A 21,473-nucleotide genomic window follows, 5' to 3' on the forward strand; every position below is an offset into this window, starting at 1 on the left:
AAAACTGAGGCTCAGTAAGGAAAAGTGATCTGCTCAAGAAATCTTTTGATGCAAATATCAATAAAAGTATACTCCAAGTAAATGAAAACTAAACACTAAGAATGATGTACCACTTAAGAAAATCCTTCCAAAGAGAATAGCTTTTGTTGTATAATACACTAATGGGAAGAATACCAGTGACCTGGAAATAATCATGGTGGGCCAGCTTAGGAGCATCCACTGCATGCCAGGCATGGGGATGGGCACTCCTGAGCCATTATTCCAACAAGTCTCTACCACCAGCCTTCAAGTAGGAATCACCGTCTCTGTTTTTTAAATGTGGAAACTGGAGTGCCAAGAGGTTATATAACTTGATCAACATCTCACAGCTAGTAAGTGGCTGATAGGAGAGGATGGATTTTGTGACCCTGTGGGCATCTTCCCACTTTGGAAATGTATGATTTGAGGAAGAAGAGGAGATGGAGAAGGAAGAAATGAAGAGATGGATAGGGGAAGGAGGTAGGAGGAATAAGGGAGATGGGGGAGGGAAGGAGATAAAAGAGAGATCTAGAGAAGAATGGGAAAGGGAGGACTGGGGTGGACGGGTGTATCTAAGGGAGACTCTTGGGTAGCCCCTTGCTTTCTGCCTCTCTTCTTGAGACAAGGACATTTCAGCACCAGGGACAGCTGCCGGCTCTGCAGGATCACTGGGAGCACAGAGCTGCTGGGTCACTTGGAACTGGTGGGTCATTTGAATGAGGGGGGTGGAGGAGGAAGGTGAGGGCTTTTCTAATTATTCTTCCTTTCATTCTCCTCCCCACAGTTACCTAGGATGCATAGAGAGGGTAAAACACTTGCCAAGTCCCTCAAGAACAGGCCATATGGGATTCAAGCTCAAAGGAAAGAGGGGGAGATGGGCACCAAAGGGCCTTGATGCTGCCTTGAAGAAAGTAGAGTAAGGCAATGGATATGAAGTCAGGAGATCTGGTTCTAGTACCAATATACCAACTTGCTTTGTGACTTTTAGCCAGTTGCTTAACCTCTCTGAGCCTCATGTTCCTGCTCTGCAAAATGTTAATACTTTAAAGAAGAAAAACTCTCTCTCCTAATAATTGCTGTTAACCCTAACCCTAACTCTAACACTAAAATTGCTGTGTTTTTCAACCTATAAAATTCTAAGAAAAAAAATCTAAGAAAATGCTCCTCATAACTATCACCATTCTCCTGCTCATTAACCATCTTCAGTGCTCCCTACACTCACCTAGCCCTGACAGACTGAAAAAAACTCAGTTGAAGGATTCCAGGGCTTCCAGCCAAAGCTACAACAGTAGCTGTGGAGGTTACAGCCCCCTACAGCCACTACCCATAGGTCTTGAGTCCCCAAATCCAGTTGGAATTTACTGAGGCCAAACAAGGGGTGAATGCCCTGTGTTTCCCCCTGCTACCTCAATCTCTGAAGCTCTGTGTGGGCAGCCAGCAGATGAGCTCTAATTGGGGGGAATGGACAGCCATCCCTCCCAGTTCCTGTCTCCATGCTACAAACACGCTTCATCAGCTTCTTCTCTGGGCATTGTGCCCCTCCGGCCTCCCACAGCTCCTTTTGTGTGGCCAACAAGCCTGCTTTGGCCCTGACACAGGGTTTGCAACTCCCCTTTGCTTTTCATTAACACATCCTTGAGCTCTCTCCCGCCCTTCCCCCACCTCTTGGCCTGGCCCCCATCTCACCCATCCCCCACCGCAGACATCACCACAGCAACCAGTTCCAACCAGGTTCCAACAAGCATCCAGCTACTTCAATCTGCAGAGAGGTGTCTGCCAATATTCCATGCCTGGCCATGAGGCCTTCCCACCCTCTGGCCCCTCCTGCAGTGAGTCCTGCTCCCCTCTCTGCTGCACAGATGGGCCCCAAGGACACTGACTCATTGTGTTCTTTCCTGTAATAACCCCAGATGTGTAGAGCCCAGGGCAGGATCACAGCCCAGGTCCACTCAGCACAACTCCTAACTTCCTGTCAGCTGTAGAGATGTACACACACACACACACACACACACACAAAACTACACACGTTTATGCACCACCAGGCACACACCAGCTCCCAGGTAAATCTAGGTGCACGCAAGACCCCCTGCTGAAGCCAGACATGTGCATGCAGACACACATACAGGATACACAGACATGCATGCCTATAGGCACAGTCACAAGCTTGTAGTCACACACACGTACAATGTTCACACGTGCATGTGAACTGGCAGGCAGGCATTCACAAAGACATGCACACACAGGGGCACATGTACTTTTGCTTGAAGTTCTAGGTCCATTTCTCCTCCTCTTTCGTATCTTCCTGACAGCTCCACCTATCCCTTCCTTTACAAGCAGAAAAAAAAAAAGAATCTTTGGGCTTGACCTAGAACCAGCTACTTCTCCTTTTACTGATGCTCTTCACCCCTTTCCCCTCTCCCTTTCCACCGTTTTTAGCAGCTGGTTTTCTGCTCCTAAATTGCTTACAGTGTGAGGATTCGCCAAACTGGGGACTTGAGGCTTGAGGGGGGCAGTGGAGGAGCAAGAACTATTAGGCAGTTTCTATGAGCGTGTCCCTCGACCTCAGAAGCACAGAGACCCTACTGTCTGACAGTGGGCAGTGCTTGGGGAGGACAGGCAGGATAAGGGGCCATTCTAGGGATGCAGCTAGGGCTCAGGAGCTACACTGAGAGCACGGAAGGCTGATCGGGGGTCCTCCATTTACTGATGACTTGAGCTTGAGCCTGTGACATAATTTCCTTGAACCTCGGTGTTCTCACCTAAGCAACAGGGCAGCACTGCTCGTCCTGAGAGGAGTGATCCAGTGAGCAATGCATGGGGATGTGCCAGGAAGCTGTAATGTGCCGTTCCAGTGGGAGCCGGTGGTAATAACACCCATGAAAATAATAACAACGGTCGTAAAAAAAGATAAGCTTTCATTGTCTGGAAAATTCATTTATGTGGAACAACTCATTTTTCGAGCAGGCTGGGGAGATGAGGCATGACAGCATTATGATTGTTTTCCTTTAAAGTGCTTTTAACTGAGCCCAAGGAGACGTTCAGGTGGCTTCCAGCTGTGCCGTGAGGGCGCTTGCTTCTGCCTTGCACCCCTCCCGAGTGTGCCAGCCCCCATCTGCCCCCGCCTCACCTTCGTGCCCCGCATCCTCAGCTTGGATCTCCACTTTGACAGTGTCCCCCCAGATGGGGGCTCTGGTGGGCTCCCTGGGCACAGATGTGACTGCCTTGGAGATCTGGTTCTTGCCTTCCTCCGATGCGGTTTTCCTGGGGGCGGGGGGTAGGCTGAGTCAGAGGGAGAGCACCCTGCCTGTTTCTCTCCCCTCTAGGACCCCACCATCTATAAATCTGAGCGAAGGGTGGACAGAGCATGAAGAGCTCCCTCCCAGGCAGAGACACTCATGTCATCCCAGGCCTCTATCTGCTGCCCTGCTGCCTGAGTGACCAAGCCACCAGAGGCTGAGGGTGGGGTGTGAGTGGAAGTAGACGCCTTGCCTGTCTGACTTCCTACCTCCTGCCAGGTCAGGGCTCTCTAGCAGGCACCTGAGTGCATCACTTCCCTGTCTTGACCCTCTCTTGAGGTTCTGTTTGGTGAGAGGAAGCCTCTCTGGACTGCGTGGTGCATGTTTGGCTGGTACTTCCTTTAACCTTCATCTCCCTAAGCTTCTGGCCCAGCTACCCTGGATCTAGCCTTTTCAATGGGGCATCCATGTGCCACCATCTTCTGCAGCACCCACTGTGTGCAAGGCCCTGGGCTAGCCACTTAGAGCTGGGCATGGGGCAGGCAGGGAGTGGTGAGGGATTTCTGGCCAGCAAACCCTCAAGGTCCTGCAGGGTCAGGCTGTCAGAGGTGAGGCCTGGACCTGGGCCCACTGCATCTCAGTGGATCCCACAGGTACCTGAGATAAGTGTCCCTGAGATCCGGAGCCATCAAACAGTTGAGTGAGAGAGTTAATGCTGCTTCTGTTGAGGAGGTTATTATATCAGCACTGTAAAAGGTGCTGCTACATTAACTGCAGCAATCATGGGTGAGGAATCTGCTCAGAGAGCCTGTGGCAGGGGGAGCCACACCACACACTCAGGAGGGGGCGGCATCATGCACAAATGGTACCCCAGGGTGGGAAGCAGAGATGGCAACCTCACCAGCCCTTGGCCCCACTGCCATGTCCCCCCAAAGGGAGTGTGGAGCAGGGAAGTCAACCCAGAAGCTCAGAGCCCCATATGTTAACAGCCCCAGCCTGTGAGCCTTCCTCAAGTAGCTGTGTGACTTTGGGCAAGGTACACTAACCTTGCTGTGCTTTACTTCCTCCATTTCTGAAATAGGGATGAGAACATCAGGTTGTTGCAGGCAGGAAATGGATTAATATGTGTAAAGTACCGGACACATTGTTAAGCACCACGAAAGTGTTAATAATAATACTGGTAATGATAATAACAATCACTTGAATTCCCCTGGCCTAGTGTCTCCCCATCTTGACCCTAACTCTGGTCCTGCAACTGGGCGTCTCTGGCTGTTGTGACCAAGGTACAGACAGAGTACAGGCTTTGGAGCTAGCTTTGAGCCCACAGTTCTCTCCTGGCCAGGTTGCCTCCCACCCCTGAGGCTCGGTTTCCTCTTCTCTAAGTAGCACCTCCCTCCAAGGAAGGTTATAAGGTCCGGAAGAAAGCATGTTGAGCTCTGGCACTCAGAAGGCCCCTGTTCATGCTAGTCCCTCATTTGTGACACAAAACAACCTGGGTGTTTCTCAAAGCTGCCTGACTACTCAGCCATGTGAAAGGGAAAGGGCTGTCCTGGGGGAAGGCTAAGCTGAAAAGGGGTGCGCTGCCCACAGAGCTGGAGCCCTAGAGTCCCCCAGACTTGGTGCCCACCTAGACATAGCCATCGCCTCCCTATACCTGCAAAGGGGTTCCTCTGGCCCAGGGGTGTGGGAAGCTGCCAGGCTGGAGAGAAGGAGCAAGGTTGTGGGGTGGTGGAGCCCAGCTCCTTGGTCCCTTCCTCCAGCGCTGTTACCTCTACCAACTGAGGAGTACAACCTGGGCCCCTCCTCCTGCCACTCTGTGCCCTGGTTCCCCCTCAGCTTTCCCCAAGGTCAGAGGATGCAGAGCTCTCAGCAGCCCCTCACCAGCTTCCAATTCTCCTCTCTGCTCCCCCTCCCTTCCTGGACAGAGGGTAGAGCGGCAGAAAGGCAGAAGCACTAAGTGGGGAGTGTTGCGGGGAGGCTTGTAAGAGGGAGTCTGACCTCCTACACCCAAACAGCAAACCTGCTCCTGCAGGGCACGTGGTACTTGCATCCCTGAGCGCTTCCTGGTGCACAAAGAGGACAGAACCAGGGATGAGTGATGGGCTCAAGTCGCAGCAGTGCGGTAACACCACTAAGGTTGGAGCCTGTGACCCGAACTTGCCAGCTTGTCTTCCACCGTCCCCCCCACCTCCATGGTTTCAGCCGCTTGTCCCCTACCTTTCTCTACACAATCTCCTAAGCATCTGACAGGAGGAATTCCAGGTGGAAGGAGATGGGGAAGGGTGATGGATAAAACCAAGGAAGCCTGCTGGTGCTGACTTGGCTCAGGCATAGAAAGAGTTAAGCAAGCATCTCTCTTCCTCCCTCTCTCTCCCTCCCTCTCTCTCTCTCCCTCTGTCTCTCTCTCCCCTCCCTTCACTCAACACAGAGGTCAGGCAGGGCTAGGTGAGTGGAGGAGAAATAACTCCTGAGGGGTGAAGCCCCAGGGGAAGGAGGGAGGCTTTTAGCAGGTGGAGGGAGGCTGCCAGGGTAATGGCTTTTCTTGGCACAGCTGACTCCTCCAAGCCCTTGATGCTATTCTAGAAATGAGGGCTAGAGGGGCCTCTCATTCCTCCCAGAATAGGAGAAGGGAGCCAGCTCACTCTGCTCTCAGCCCCTGTTCTGTGCCCCCAGTCGGGCACAGAAGCTGAATTCTAGGATCCTTCAGGCCTCTGATGGAGCTTAAGTCACCCAGTTCAGTCTCAGAGTCCAGGGAGTCCCTCCGGGGTCTGCCTCCACACAGCCCAGCCTGAGCCACTGGGGAGCTGCCAGGTACTGGGGCTCAGACTTAATCCAGCCCTGGGGGCAGGGCAGTCACCCCAGGATGGGACTGGGTGGGGTTCAGAAGCACAATGCAGTGCTCCTGAGTCCCAAGCTGCAGGAAATATAAGCCCCCTCAACTTGGCCCACCCCTCAGGGCGCTGGAGGGGTGTGTGTGTTTGACAAACTCCAGCCAGGCCCAAGCACAGCTGTGAGCGGGAGGGGAGGGCTCTGCTTTCCCTTTGTGAGGTCAGAACTAAGGGGAACGCACTGTCTGGTTCCCAAGGGCTGCAGCTGTGAGAGGAGGTGAGCTCTGGAAAAGCACAGCATGTTGACTGGGAGTGAGCAAGCTCCTGCGTCACTCCCCACCCTCCCCTGTCCTCTGAATGCCCTCTAGGACATACACCACAGGGTGGGACTTGTGTGCCACTGTCCTTGTATCCAGGAAGTTTTCCAGGACTCTTCTGTTTCCCCCTTCTATTACAAGCACATATGTGCATACGTGTGTGCATGCACACACACACACACACACACACACACACACAGGCTGCCTGACAGAGGTCTGTGTGCCATGCTGTACCTGATCTCCTTACCCACCTGCCCTGTCTCCCAGCCCTCAAGCTGCCTCCATGGTCCCTAAGCCCCCCTCCTACACCTGCTCTGCCTGCCCTCTTTGTCTTCCACATTCCTCAGAGCATCAGAGCATGAACAAAGTCTGGCTTCCACCTGGGTGGAGCTTTGGAAGGATGCATGCCACCTGACTTGTCCTGAGTGCCAATGCCAGGGCAGCCCCTGGAAGATCTGGAGAAACAGGAGCACTCTAATTTGGATCTGTTCTGGCTGCTGGGTCCCTGGCTGGGCAGGCTCGTAAATCCTAAAGACCAGAGGGATATTCCCAGAATCCCTGGGTGGTTGGGTAGATGGAGAAGGATACAACAGAGGGCAGAACCTTTAGGCGACTAGGTGGCAGAATAAGAGGCCTTGGGACCTTCTGACCCATCCTCCACAGCTCTGCCACTCTCTCACAGGGAAACTTAGAGGGAGGAGGGAAAACAGGTTGAGATTAAGATTCCTGCCGGCCAGATGCTGCTGTGTCATGACTAGGCCTCATTCCCCTATACCTGTACCCTCCATGTGGCCCCTGAGCCACAAAGGCCAGCCTCTATGCTCCAGAAGCCCAAGAGGCAACAGACTCCCAGGCCACAGGCCTAATTCCATCCCTGGAAGGCAAAGAAAGACCTCACGACCTCCTCCTGGCCCAGATGCTCAGCTTTATGCAACAGGAACAGGATGCAAGAGATGGTCATTTGAACGGGTGGGTCAAAGGCTGAATTCTTGTGTTTCTGACCGTGACTGGGCTGGATGAGGGAGGGAATTATTCCTGGAGAAACCAGGGCTTGAACAGATTAAAAGGAGGACCTTCCCCATCTGAGAATACAGCCTGAGAGTCTGAGGAGCCGTGAGCTCATGGGTAGGTCTGGGGAAGGGCCGCCTGGCCTATCCAGGATCAATAGGTTGAGAGCATGGCTTGGAATAGTCAGAGAGGAAGGTGAGGCTTGTGGTCCTCCCTGACCTCATTTCCTCTCCAGCCCTCTTCTCCCCACACCCACAGGCATTGCCCTCTGAGGCCAGACAGGCAGGTGTGTGTGTGCGGGGGAAGCCCTGGCTCTCATAACCCTGGCCCTCATACCTCTGGCCTTGACCAAGCTCCCCTGGAATAGCTGGGCAAGAAGACAGCACCAAAGCCTCCATATAGGAGGAGCTGAGAGAGCTGAGGCAAGGAGTGTCTAGTCTGAAGCTTCCTTCTCTCGCCTCTCCCACCTCACCAGACAACAGCCTATCCATGACGCCCCCCCACTCCATGCTTGCCTCTCCTCCAGCCCCCAGTGCATCTGGTCCTTGTGGGTTTTGAGCTCTTGGGAGGCTGCCACTTAAGGCGTGAGTGGGGCTGTTATTCTCGGCAGAGTGATGGGCTCTCCTCCTGGGTTCCATTTATTAATTGGACTCTAATGAACCATCACTAATTGTTGATGGTGCTACACCACTACAGGTGGGTCTCAATTTCAAGAATGGAGGCTATAAGGGGGATGTCAGCTGGAGGCCAGCCCTCTCTGCATCCACAAGGGCCTGCTCCTTCCCTTGCACTTTCCTGTAAGGAGCGGGGACTGCTCTGGAAATCAGAAATGGCACCTTCCAAGGAAATCTGAGATGAGCGTTCTGGCAAAGGGAAAAATCTTCCTGTGAAACGAGAGTGCTGTTCCCCACATCCCCACCCACACTTCATCCGAAATAGCCCTGCTCTTCTCAGGGGAGCCCCTTATGGTCAACAGGCTCCCCTCCCCCTGGCAGCTCAGGGAGGCAGCAGGGCAGGGGTAGTCTTTCCATATGGCCCGGGGAAAACCACAACCCACAGAGTTTTGCAACAGTTCCAAAGCCAGACGCAAGCCCCAGTCTGTCAGGGACTGTCACATCCTCTATCCTTTCCTGGGGAGAATGGCCTTGTTTTCCATAGAGCCCTTTCTTCTCTGTTGAGACAGGAGATGGTGCAGGGCCAAGGAGGGTCCCCACCTGTGCCATCTGCCAGCCTTTGGAATGTCCAGCTGTGGCCCACCCTGTGGCCTAGCTTGGGAAGAAGCCCTGGGAGCCATCTTCTTAGGCAGAGGAGAGAGGGTCCAGCTGTCAGTCAATACCATGGCCCTAGGGGACAGAATGACAGTCCCCTGGGCAAGGGACAGCCATGGGTGAGACAATGCTGGGGGATCTGCCATGACTTGGAATCCTTCTTGATGGGTCACTTGAACATCCCCTCTTTTGAGGACCCCCTTTCTCATGGACGCAGCCTTAGAGCAGGAGGAATGTGGGCAGACATGCAGGTGAACTTCTCAACCTCGGAAGAATGACCTGCAACACAGCCCTGCTTCCTGCCCCCTTCCCAAGGGACAGCCTCCCTGAGGGGTCCTGGCACCCAAATGCTGGGGCCCTGAGACTGCTCGGCTACCTTCTGCCTGGGGAGACTGTGGGCACAGGACAAGTGAGTGAACAGTTATCTACTTACTCACCCCGGCCCCCGACAGACTGTGAGCCCCTGAAGGACAGGGGCCGGTCTTGTCACTGCTGCAGCTGTTCCCAGCTCCCAGTCTGTGCACAGTGGGACCCAGCAAGTGTTTGTTGAGTGAAGGAAAGGGTGAGAGACCCTTGGAAAATCATGTGGAGACAGAGGATCCTCTCCAGCTCTGTTGGACCAGCCCCCAGCCCAGACTGCTGGGGCCCTACTTTAAACTGTGGCAGCTCATTAGTACTATCCTGGAAGCAGCTCTTGGGCTGGGACAAGGGTTCAGATTCCAAGTTCTAGCCTAAAAGTGTGTCCTCAAAAGGAGAGAAGCAGAGCCCAACTGTGGGGCCTGGGCCCCCTTGAGGTTCTGGGAACTTGGGGTCTTGAGACCCTTGGATCCTGGCCTCTGTCCCAGCCTGAGGCCCTGTGGCTAGATCCTGGGTCTGCTTCTCCTGACTTCCATCCTGACCATCCTGATGGACCCCAGCTGTAGTCATGGTCTCACGGTCTCACCCCCTAGGCCCTGCTTTTCCAACACGCACAAAACACTTCCGCATACACCTAGCACTCCCCACAAGCCCTGGAGCTGCCTGGGAAGTCAGAAAGTGAGAGATGGGGGACGAAGAGGGTCAGGACTACCAGCCCTTCTCCTCACTCAGGGACAGCTGCCCCTCTGTCCCCACCTTTGTGGGAGTAGTCAGGGGAGGCCACAGGGTTAAAACCCCTCAGTATTCCCAGGCCAGAGAGACCACATGAGCGCTCAGGCTCACAGGATGTGGGTTTGAGTCCTGGCCCCACTGCCTACTGACTGTGTGGGCTCATCCTCTAAGTTCAGCTCCTCCCGATAATGGCTCCCTTAACTCACAGGTTTCCAGGTGGATGGACAGCCACAGAAGAGGAGGGGATGAGAAGGCCAGTTTGGGGAAGGCTGACTCTGGGGTAGAGGGGACATCGACCAGTGGGTCCATAGGGCTGGAGCTTAGGCGAAAGGCTTGACCTGCATCCAGACACTCTGGAGGCTTCAGGATAGGGGTGGAAGGGGTTTCCTGGGGTGAGGGAGACCTCCCAGGAGAGCAGAGCTGCAGGGGAGAGTCGAGGACGGAGAGTTGAGGACTGAGCAGGGCGCATGGGCAGTCACAGGGTACAAGGAGAAAAGACCCCACAGAGGAGTGGGCAGAGAAAGAAGGGGGAATCAGAACAGGGTGTCCTGGAAACAGAGAAAGAAGGGCTTCAAGAAGGCAGGACACCTCTGTCAGAGCAAGGGGTCAGTGGCCAGATGGGGACGGTCATCTTCATCTGCTCCACTCCCACTGGTCAGCACTGTGATCTTCGTCAAGTCCCTTCACTGCCCGGGGCCTTGGCCTCCTTGGCTATCACATGGGCGAATGCAACTGCCTCCCAGGGCTCTATTAGAGACCACGTGGGTGGCGAACTGAGCTCCAAGTGAGCTCAGCATGGGACCTCCTCAGCAAACAGGAGCCACTTTACTCCCGGTGCTGTCCCATGACCACTGTTGCTGTGAGTATTATTTTTGTTGAGTCCAAACCTTTGGCTGCTGTCAAAGGTCACCTGTAAGTCATGTGGGGCCTCCACCCACTTCACCCAAATTCCTGCCTTCTGGGGGCCCTTGGCCAAGGCCCACCCACCAACAGGGGAAGGTGTGAGCAGTCAGGTCCCAGGAGGGGTCTTCAGACTGGTCAGCAGATCTTCTCTGCAAATCTGGGTGAGGACCCTGATACCAACTTCCAAGGACAATGGTGACATGAAGATCAAGGTAGAGAGGGAAGTGGAAAGAGCTTTCGGATTTGGCAATCTCGGATCCTGGCCTCGGTACCCATTAGTTCTGCGACTTTAGGCAAGCCACAGAAATGCTCTGAGCCTCAGAAACCTCATGTGTAAAATGAGGCCAATGTGCACAGAGGAAGCTGCCCTTCCCGTTCCAGTGTGGGCTCTGTCTCTGCTTGTTAGCTCTGTGCAGCAGGTGGTCAGAGAAGCGGCTGCCAAATGGCAGCTCAGCCACGGAGCCTTTGGCCAAGGGTCAGAACCCCATAGGCTGTCTCCTGGCTGGCCCTTTCCCCACGCTCTGCCTGCTGGGGTACTCCCCACCTGTCAGGGCCACTGCCTTCCTGGTCCCTGCTGTGCTCTGACTGGCAGGTCTCTCTGTGCCAAGGTGGGAGGCAGTGGCTGGACACTGCTCAGGCTCCAGAGCCTTGATCCCGGCCCATACCAGTCATGGGAGACCGTGGGCCTGGCCACAGGCCCAGGAGACCTGGACACAGAATCTGCTGGCTGGTACAACTGGGGCACTTACTGACTGTTTCCCAGGCCAGAGCATAAACCAGCTTGGCAAGCTTGGAATAGCATGGAGGACAAGGCTTACAACCTGGCCAAGGGAAGGCCAAGACTCAGAGAGGGGCAGGGACTGGCCTGAGGTCACACAGGGAATCGGGGCTGTGGGCCAGACTCTGGGTTTTCTGATTGTATTTCAGCTTCTCTCCACTGCCCGGCAGATTTCTTCTGCTAGGTCTCATGTGCCCACTGTGACTGCTACTAAGGATATGCCCCCCACCCCATGTCATGCTTTAAAGCTGCCAGCACCTCCCACTGTCTGGCTCCACCTTCTCTACAGCTTTTTGGGTAGGTACCCAGGAGAGGCATTTGGGCATTGAGCGGTAAAGTAACTTTCCCAAAGTCACAGAGTATGCTTGAAACAGGACTGGATTCATTCACTCATTCATTCAACAACAATTTATTGAGAGCTTCCTATGTTTCAGAGACTGTGTTGAATGCAGGGATAGAATGGTGAAGGAAACAGACCCTGTGGTTGCTCAGGGAACTAGTGGGACACAGTGTGGGGAGGCACTGATGAAGCATAAGCCAAGAATCACATACAAGCACATAAAACTCGTGAAACTGCAGCTGCAACCCTAGAGAAGTACATAGTCCCTGGGAGGCATGTACTAGGGGAGAATGTGGCCTGATCTGGAGGTCAGGGTGGGCTTCCTTGAGGAGGTGATGACTGAGCTAAGATCAAAATAGAGGAAGGGAAGAGAGAATGTTCTGGGGCAGGGAGAGTGCAAAAGTCTGGAGTAGGAGAAAGAGGGTCCGCTTAGAGAATTGAGAGGTGTTAGTTCGTTAGGTGTGGCTGGAGCAGAGAGAGGGAGGTGGGAGGTCAGGTTGCTGGGGAGCTGGAGGGGCTGACAAAAACCCAAGCATCTTGGGCTGACAAAAACCCAACCATGTTGGCACAGATTTGATCCCTGGCCTGGAAACTTCCACATGCTGTGAGTATGGAAATAAAAAATAGGAGTTCCCAGTGTGGCCCAGTGGGTTAAGAACCCTTTGCTCTTTACCCTGGGAGTAATTTGAAGCCATTGGAGGGTTCAAAGCATGGGTTCCTTTGGTACTATGGCACCAGAGTATCGAATGATAACCTGCCTTTAGAGGGGATCTGAAGAGGGGCAATATTAGATGTACCACAAGAAGAAAAGTACAGTAACCTAAGGTGGTGGAGCTTGCAGAGAAAAGCAGCCAAATTCGAGATAGGAGAAGAATCAACACGATTTGGCAAGGAACTGGATGAGGGCAAAAGAATGTGGTTACTGATGCCGCAATAGGGATGAGCTCATGCAAAGAGAGAGTACAGAGAATAGGAGAGACCTAGTGTTGAAACCTGGGACAGGCCAACATTTAACGCCAGGTAGAAGAGATAAAGTGGTACACGTTGAAGAAAATAAGAGCAGAGCATCTTGGAAGCCAAGAAAAGAAAGGGCTTCCAACAGAATGAGTGGTCCTGAGGGGCTCTTGCCCAGATGAGATACCTACTGGATGGGGAGCTAGGCATGGCGATCACTGGTGAATTTAGAGAAGGGCTTTCAGTGGAGAAGTGGGGTCAGACTGGAAGCAAGTCAATGGCTCAGATGGAAAGAGACAGAACCAACCACAAAATGAGCCAAGTGGACCTATTGGTCTGGCATAGATGCCACTGGAGCACACACCCTATTATTAGATTTGCTTAAGGCTAGAGCCTGCAGGGTGAAGGGAAATGGCTAGACCCCAAACTAGAGAGGCCTCATCTTTGAACCTGAACCCTCTTCTGCTCCCTGCTAATGCAATGAGTGATTGAATGGCTTCAGGGCACTCTCAGGCCTGTGCTTCAACCCCCATCCCCTCTCCCCCCTGCCCAACTGCTGGGGAGGCAACAATCCAGAGAGGAGGGAAGTGGAACTAGGCAGAGAGAGGAATCTCCAGGATCCCATGCCTAGTTGGAAGGGAGACAATACAGGATGGCAGAGAGTAGGAAACAAAACCAGGAGACTGCCTTGAGGGCACCAAAACACAGGCAACAAAAAGATGGGAGACACTATTTTGGAAGAATATGAAATTATGTATATATATATATGTTACTTAAGATTTAATATTATTTAATATATATTAAATATATAATATATATTTTAAGCATTAAAATATCCATTGTGAGAAAAATGAAAACTTTAGTGGACTTGCTTATGCCTATTGCATGTTTTGTTGCTGTGAATTTGGAATCAGACATGGGGTGCAAGTAACATATTCTTTCCAGGTTTAGGGCTTCTGAGGGTCTCCATCCTCCCTCTGGGGTTCCTGCCTGGGGCTGGGGGGTTGCACTGAAAGCCCCTTTCAGATCCTGACAGCTGGGCCTTCTTTCTCAGAAGCCCTCCCTTCTGCTTTCATTTGCATCTCATTAGCACCTCCCAGGGCTGGTGGCAGCTCAGCTGCCTGGAGCCCTGGAACGCTGGCTTCAGGATCGCCCAGGCCCTGCTCCCTGCCCCCTCCCTGGGTGGAGATGGGTGCAGTGATGTGCTCCCCACCCCCTCTCCACCCCTCACCCAGGCTCAACGGCTTGGCTCCCACTGCGCGTTCCCATGGCAACAGGGTGATGGCACAGGTCGAGGTGCCTGTCGAGGAGCCAGGGGCCACCCAACTCCCCGCCCTGCCGTCAGGACTGGATTGGAGATAGGCAGGGCCTCAATCTCTTGAGATGATCAGCGATAATTGGTTTATGGAAATAGCTGAGGGGAGAAGGCAGTGAGGGGAGAAGGCCGCTCCCTGCCAAGCCTGCTCTCTGCCACCTGTCCTTCCTCACCACGGAAATGGAGTTGAGGGAGGGGAAGGCTGAGGAGCTGGGCAGTGGAAGTGGGGCTTTTGAGACAGGCAAGTGTTTCACCTGTTGGGCTCTGACACACCATCTATCCTCCTTTCTCTGTGTGGGTGTGTGTGTGGGGGATGGATTTGTTGTCATAGTAACCTGGGTATTTGCCTGGCTCTTTGATCCCTAAGTCTGTGCTCAGGCCTATACTGGGCACATTGTTGGGGAAACGAAAAGGGAGACAAGGGATCTGTCCTAGGCAGCCCCAGTTCAGGGGACAGAGGGGCAATACATAACTTTATTTATATAAATATGTCAGACAAATGTTGCCACTGTTGCAAAGGAGAGAGCGCTCAACCCAGGTGGCTGCCTGGAGGAGGAGGCTCGAGAGCAAGGCTTTGCAAGTGGGGTTTCAGCAGATGTTGGGGCAGGCACTCCCCAAGAGGAAGTGTGGGCAGAGCCTGCAGGCAGGCACTGAGTGTTGCTGGTAGAGGTGGAGAAGGGGAGGTGTAGGTAGCTTGTGGGGAGGCTCCCAATGGCTACAGAAGAGGCTAAGGGATGGCAAGCTCATGGGAGGGGGCTTGATAATCAAGACTGAGCCCAGGTACAATATCCATATAGAAGGCTTGCTGGCTGGAGACTGTTGCCCCTTGATGCCCTTCCAAGAGCAGTGAGGCCCATGAAGTGGGCAGTGGACACGGCGTGGTGGACCTCACTTGGCCACCAGGCTGTGAGAGGTGTGTGCCCTGACTACAGCTGGTTGGAGGGGGCCGTGCATAATAGGATCGGAATTAGGGAAGCCCCTGTGATAGAAATGACTGGAGAAGTGGGGAGGGCCTAAGAGGATGGTTGTGAGGACCCTACCCCAGGACTGGGTGCGGTAGGATGGGGCACTCGGAGGCTGGGAGAGGCCAGACTTAGGTCTTCTCCTTCCCTTGACCATCACCTCCCACTGAGCCCAGCCCAGGCCTCTGCCTCCAGGGGCCCTGACCCTCGAGTTAGATTTGTGGCCAAACCCTGGTCAGCTGGTTGTGGGGTCAAGGAGTGGCTCTTGCCTCCCTTCCCGGCCCTGGTGTGCAGCTTCCAACACAGCAGGGAGGGGGGCCAGGCCTCACATCTGCAGAGCCCAGAGCCCCTGTGTGATTCACACTTGGCTTCCCCTCCAGGTACTACAGTCCCAGCCCAAACCTTTGGGTGCTCATATTCCAAATACCCATCTGTGTCCCAGCCTGGACATTGTCTCCTGCCCCCACTCTTAGCCAGCTACTTACACTACCACAAAGGGCCACGGCTCAGAGCCATCCTTGCAGGTGGGTAGGTTGGTGGCCCCATGGAGAGTGACTGTGATGATCTCCTTATTAGGGGGAGCCAAGTGGCTGATGACAGAGTCCACATTCTGGGAGGTATTCAGGGGGTCCTCTGGGCCCTCAGTGACCTGTGGAGAAAGCCAGGGCTGAGTGGCCTCTTCCAGTGTGGTCACCCCCCTTTACCACCTCCCTCTAACTCCAGCCCCATCACAGCTCCCCTCCAAGTGGCTGTTTCCCTCTGTCATCCCCACACCACATCTGGAACCATAGGAGCAGTCACCTTTGACCCCCACTTTCTCCTTTCTCCCACACTCCACATCTCTGTCTCCCTCTTGCCTCCCCCAGTCCTGGACCCATCACTTCCAGAACCAGACAGGGGACTGCACCTTTCAAGGCCAGTCCCACCACTGAGCCTCTGCTTTTGCTGGTACCTTTCCTTGTGATTTCTAAATCTGCCTGCTTTGGAAGTACTGGCCATCAGCCCTCTTTGCTGCCTTCTATAACTTCACCCCAGTCCATTTGTCACCTCAGGTCCTTCCTGTGCGCAGTACTTTATAGTTTACAAGGCTTATCCACATCCATGAAGTCACCCAAAGCAATTAATGGAGATGAATGAATGTGTCTTTCCCAGATGCCTCATCTATATCCATCTTCTATCCAAGAAACCCTGCAGACCAGGAAGGAGGAGAGGTGCCCGCACAGGGGCCTCTTAGGCAGGCTGTCCCAAGCAGACGCATGTGCAGGGGCTCAATGGCGCAGCAGCTTGTGGAGTCACAAGCCGGAAAGCAGAACCTTGAGCAGAGGCAGCAAAGTGAGAAGGGGAGGGAGCCTCCTGAGGCCCAGGGCAGGCTCAGTTTGACTCAGGAGGCAGTGGGGAATCTGGAAGGGTGGCAGAGCTGGGTTAGGGACATGGGGCTGCTGTGGTTGGGTGTCCTGTCCTCCCTCTGCACTTCCTGGCTGGCTCCCACTCACACCCAGTGCCTGGAATTGACACAGTTGACTTTAAGCCTCATCTGGCAGGAAGCCACTCCCACCTTTTGTCCCTTCCATTGATTAATCAGCACCAGCTGATGTGAGAGGCCACGGAGGTGTCCTCCTGGCCCTAGGAGGGGAGCAGTGGGCCTCCTCAGGTTGGGGGTGCAGCCCTGGAGGGAGCACTGGGGGCTGACCCAAGAGAAGCTTGGTCTGAGAGATTCTGCATTCCAGGGCAGGCGCTGGCAGGGGTGGGAAGAGTCCACAGAGACCATGGAGAACAAGGTGAGCCAGAGGCCCAGAGAAGAGTGAGGGTCTGGTCCTGGGCAGGCTTTGTTCTCATGGCAGCCTCAACAGGTTGGGTCCCCTGGCTCTGTCCTGATAAGGACCGAATGTTGGGAGGGCTGAGTTTAAACCAGCTCTGCCTCTCACTATGGTGGGACCCAAAGCCAGTTGTGCTCTGAATCATTTTCCTCAACAGGATGATGAATGCTTGGGCCAGCCTGTCTGAAACCCACCGTGCTTCCTGTGCGAGGGCCCAGGTTCCCCATACACTGTTCCCCTTTGAGCCTGGGGGTCCTGGCACAGTAGCTCCTGATGCCGGGAAGCCTCCAGGCAGAGGGAAAGGGAAGGGCTTTTCATGGCTGTTGCATGCAGTTCCTGTGCTACTTCAATCCGTCAGCATGTCCTGCCAGCCCCACCTTCAAACCAGGTCTAGAATCCAACCCCTTCTCAACATCTCCAGTTGGGACTAAGACACAGGATTCTTGCACTTGCCTCCTCATTGCTCTCTTATTTCTGTTCTGGCCCTCCCTCATCTCACAGAACAGCCAGAGGGTTGCTCTACAGATTTTAATCAGATCACATCACCTCTCTGCTCAACATCCTGCAGTAGCTCCCTGTTTCACTCAGAGCTTCGCTGCGGCCTGCGAGGACCCTCCAGCCTAGGAAACTGACTTGTCTTATCCCTTGCCCACTCGCTCCAACCACGCTGACCTTCTAGTGGTTTCTCCCACCCACCAGGCTGGCTTTTGCCTCCCAGCCCTTGCCCTGGCTGTCCCTTCTGCCTGGATGGTTCTTCCCTACATGTTCGTCACTGTGGCTGCTTCCCTCACTGCCTCACATCTGACTCTTTATCAGAAATGCCTTCCTGGTACAGGCTGTGGTCCTTGCCTAACAAGATGACTAGATGGGAGGTGAGAACATCACCCTCCTCCCAACCCCAGAAGGACTAGCCCTACAGAGACTCTCCTTCCCTTCCCCTGGACTAAGGAGCCCCTCCCCCAACCCAGGACCCCACAGGAGCCACCACCTTCTGCAGAAGTGTTGAGGTCCCCCCCTCCTCCATTCCAGGCCATGCGGGAGGAGCGGGAGGGAGGAGCCCCTGCCAGGGGGAAGGGGAAAGGGGAAGAAGAGCCACTTCCACCCACACAAATCAGAGCAGCTGCCTTCCCAGCGCTCCATCCTCACTGCACACCCCATAACCCACTCATTCCCCAGAAGGTTCCATCTTCTGGTTTGGTGAAACAGGAGCAAGACCAGCAGCCTAGGGGTCAAGAGCCTTAGGTTTCTCTCCAGTTGTGCCCCCAACGATCTGGGAGATCTGAGCCTTAATGTTCCCACATGGTCAGTGGGACTGTCTGGAATGGTCTGTAACTCAGTCTTCCCAAGAGCTGACCTAAGATTCCTGCAGCAAGGTCAGGAGAGGTGACTATGTCTCTCCCACTCCTGGATTCCCAGGAACTCCCGAAGATAGTAGTCCCAAGCCCTCGTGAGCTCCCTGGGGCCCTAGAAGTGAAGGGATGGCAGTACAGCGGTTGTCCGAAGGCTCACTGACTCCCCGGCAGCCTCAAGTCCAACAAGGCATTTTACAGACCAAGTCGGGAGTGGTACCTCCTCTACATACTCTCTGTCCTCCACATGCTCTATGCCTCCCCTCTGGGACAGCCTTACAGGAAATAAAGTTTGCAGGGGGCTTGGCAAGAACTGCTCGTGCTTCACTCTGGGGCATGAGGCCAGCTGCCCAGCTGGTACCTCCTGGTGCGGCCGGTAGGCACGTGCCCACTGGGCAGGCTGGGCTCAGGGCCAGGAAGGTCTGGGACCAAGGAGGAGGCCTGGAGGGGGGTGGGGGACAATGGGCCAACCTTTCTGCCTTCCCCTCTTTCCTGCCTATGTCTGGAAGGGAATCTGCAAGCTTTCCTCAGACATGTGCCTACATCAGAAACAATACTGCACCCCACCCCCAACCCCTGCCCTTCCCAGGCCTGTGGTGGAGACTTTACCAGGGAATGGAAAATGTACTTGCTAGCCTACATATGGGGGAGTAAACCATGGCTGATGATGAAACCAAGTCTAAGTTCCTATAAACTCATCTGTGGGAACGAGATGAACCCTAAGGAGGCAATTCACTTGCTCTGAACACACTTCTGACCAGAAGTGGAGCTGGATACGCCATTGGCTTATGCCCTGTTAACTCACCCAGCACTGCTAGGGTGCATAAAGCAGTGGACAGTATTTTCAGGCAGAGGTTTGGCTGGCTTACTGCTGCCCAAGGCCACTCAGCCAGTCCTGGCAGGACAGGGTTGTGAGAACCCAAGCCCGCCTGACCCCAAAGCCCAACCCTCTCAGCTGCTCCACTGGGGCCCAGCACGTGGGCAGGCTCAGGAGCAGCTGATTCCAATGTCTCTCTAGTCTGCCTTGCCCTCAATAAGCCAGGATTAGCCAGCAGATATCCTGAGAGACCTGTGACTGCCCATCACCCAGGCAGGGGGGAGGGGACATGGTGGGGGTAGGAAGACTGCACCAGCAAGGAAGGAGTTAATGGTCTATTGGACAGGAACTCAAATTGGCTCTGGTGGGGAGAGAGGTGCAGGAGACAGACTCTTCCATCCTTCCCTGGCCACTCCTCCGCCCTAGCAATCTGGGAGGCCATGAGAAGCAAGGAAGCCCAGTCCTACCCTCCAGAATGTCCCTGGATCTAAGAGCCATGCCAGCTGGAGAGCCTCTGCCAGAGGCCAGAGAAGGGGGCACTGGGCTGGGAAGAAGGGGGTCTGGCTGCCCCGATCGTTCATTTGGGCTGATTCACTCCAGAGGCCTCTGTGTCACCAGCTGTATCACAAGGGCTTTGAATTAAAAATGGTCCCTCATGTTCCTTCTCTTGCCTGGGAGTTACGATAGTCATGGTGAGGTCCTTTTATAGGTGAGGAAACAGGCTTAGAGACTAGGAAGTCCTTGCACCAAAGCACACAGCTTAGTTCGCAGGGACAGAGCTGGAAAACCAGGGTCCATCTGCCCCCACTTTCTGCTGTCTCTGCTCTGCTCTCACCAGCTGTTCTTTGGATGTGACGTGCTTTCTTTGGGTCCCAGTGGATACACGCTTAGGCTCATAACCTGCGTCAACAGTACTAGCAAATGGTACTAACAATAGTTGTGATGTCTGTGGCAGGAAAGGATTTTCAAAAGCACACAAAAGCAAAAATTGTCAAGAAAAGGAATGATAGATTTGATTACATTAAAATCCACACCAACTTCTATAATGGCTGAAATCACCAGGTTGAGCTGATTCACCTGCAAACACACTGCATTTCAGATCCATGTATTCCAGGAGTGTAGGACACCTCACCTCACCTGGAAGAGCCACAGAACCCACCTCCTTCCCCATTTCACAGCTGTGAAAATTGAGGCCCAGAGAAAGGCTCTCCAGTCATGACTGAGGAGCAACAAAACAACGGACTTTGAAGGACAGATGAGTTAATGCAGGTGTTTGGTCCATGCCCCCAGGCCTCACCTTTTTCTTTTTCCGTCTCATCTTCTTGGGGGCAGGGGTGTTTGGCCTTGTTTAACAATCTTGGGGACCAGTACCTGGTATTGGTGGGTGATCAATCCTGCCCAGACAGCTGGCCTGGATGCCTTGGAGTCTTTGGGGGTGGCAAACAGTATGGAGCGTCAGTGTGGTCTCTGGGGTGCCAGACAGGGCTCTGGGGCCTGGGCAGGGGAAAGAGGAGGGTGGGGCAGGGGTCTGGAGCTTCTCAGCAGGGAGACATTATGAAAATGGAGGTGTCCCAGGGGCTCTGGGCCATGGCCAGCAGGGCAGGGGTCAACAACTGGGCAACTGGCTCTTGGTACCCAATGGGAGTGGTCCTCTTTCTGCCCAGACCTGGAAAAGCAGTGAGCTTTCCCACCCAGCTGGGTCACCTGGGCAACGTTGTGTGACATCATAGGGCAGGGTATAAGTCACAGAGACTTCTGTCAGGTGCAGATGGGGGGAATCAGAAGCCATTTCCCTTATTTCTGGAGCTGTGTCCTCCTGCTTTCTGCCATTCAGTCATCGCCCTTCCTGCTGGTGGCACGCCTAACAGCCCATCAACCAAGATTCCCCTGTGCTCAGCCACATGCTGACCACACGCAGGAAAGGAGGAGACTCAGATGTTGCCTGCAAGGAAATCGCAACTTGTTCCTCAAACAACTATTTCTGTTAATGAATCTGCAGCCATCCTGCCTCTATAGAATACCACAGTCTTTTGTTTGTTTAATAATAATAAACATAAAGTTCAGGAGAATGGTTTCCTCTTGGAGGGTGGGTGGGAAGACGGGAGACAGAATGGGGAATAGATGTGTTATTGTAACGTTGTCTCTTAGATGGGGTGGTCAGTTAGTGGGTGTTCATTATATTCTTGAGAATAAATGATAAATAACTAACAAGGGCCATGTTTGGGTCAACAATGGTTTTTAGGGTATGGCCCAAAGATGATGATCAACCTAATTCTGAGATCCACAGAAATCATTACCAAGACAAAAATTTTTTCTTTTTATTTTTATTGAGCACTTACCACATGCCAGGCACAGTTCTAAGTGCTTTTATGCATGGTGAGATGGCAGAATGAGGTATGACTGGCCCTTGGCTGGGGTTGGGATCTGCTCCATGGGGAGGTGAGGTCTGAACTGACCTCCAAGGATGATCAGGA

General features: G+C 53.8%; 1 protein-coding gene across 1 annotated transcript in view; it reads right to left on the minus strand.

Moving 5' to 3' along the window:
• The window catches only part of LOC125136633 (coiled-coil domain-containing protein 33-like), a 55,547-nt gene that overhangs the window by 16,117 nt on the left and 17,957 nt on the right, over positions 1-21,473 (minus strand). Inside the window, 2 exon segments of the mRNA XM_047797472.1 lie at positions 3,146-3,279; positions 15,502-15,665. Of these exon segments, the coding sequence (XP_047653428.1) occupies positions 3,146-3,279; positions 15,502-15,665 (298 nt within the window).

This window comes from Phacochoerus africanus, chromosome 9, assembly GCF_016906955.1.
Source record: "Phacochoerus africanus isolate WHEZ1 chromosome 9, ROS_Pafr_v1, whole genome shotgun sequence".
Lineage (NCBI taxonomy): Eukaryota > Metazoa > Chordata > Mammalia > Artiodactyla > Suidae > Phacochoerus > Phacochoerus africanus.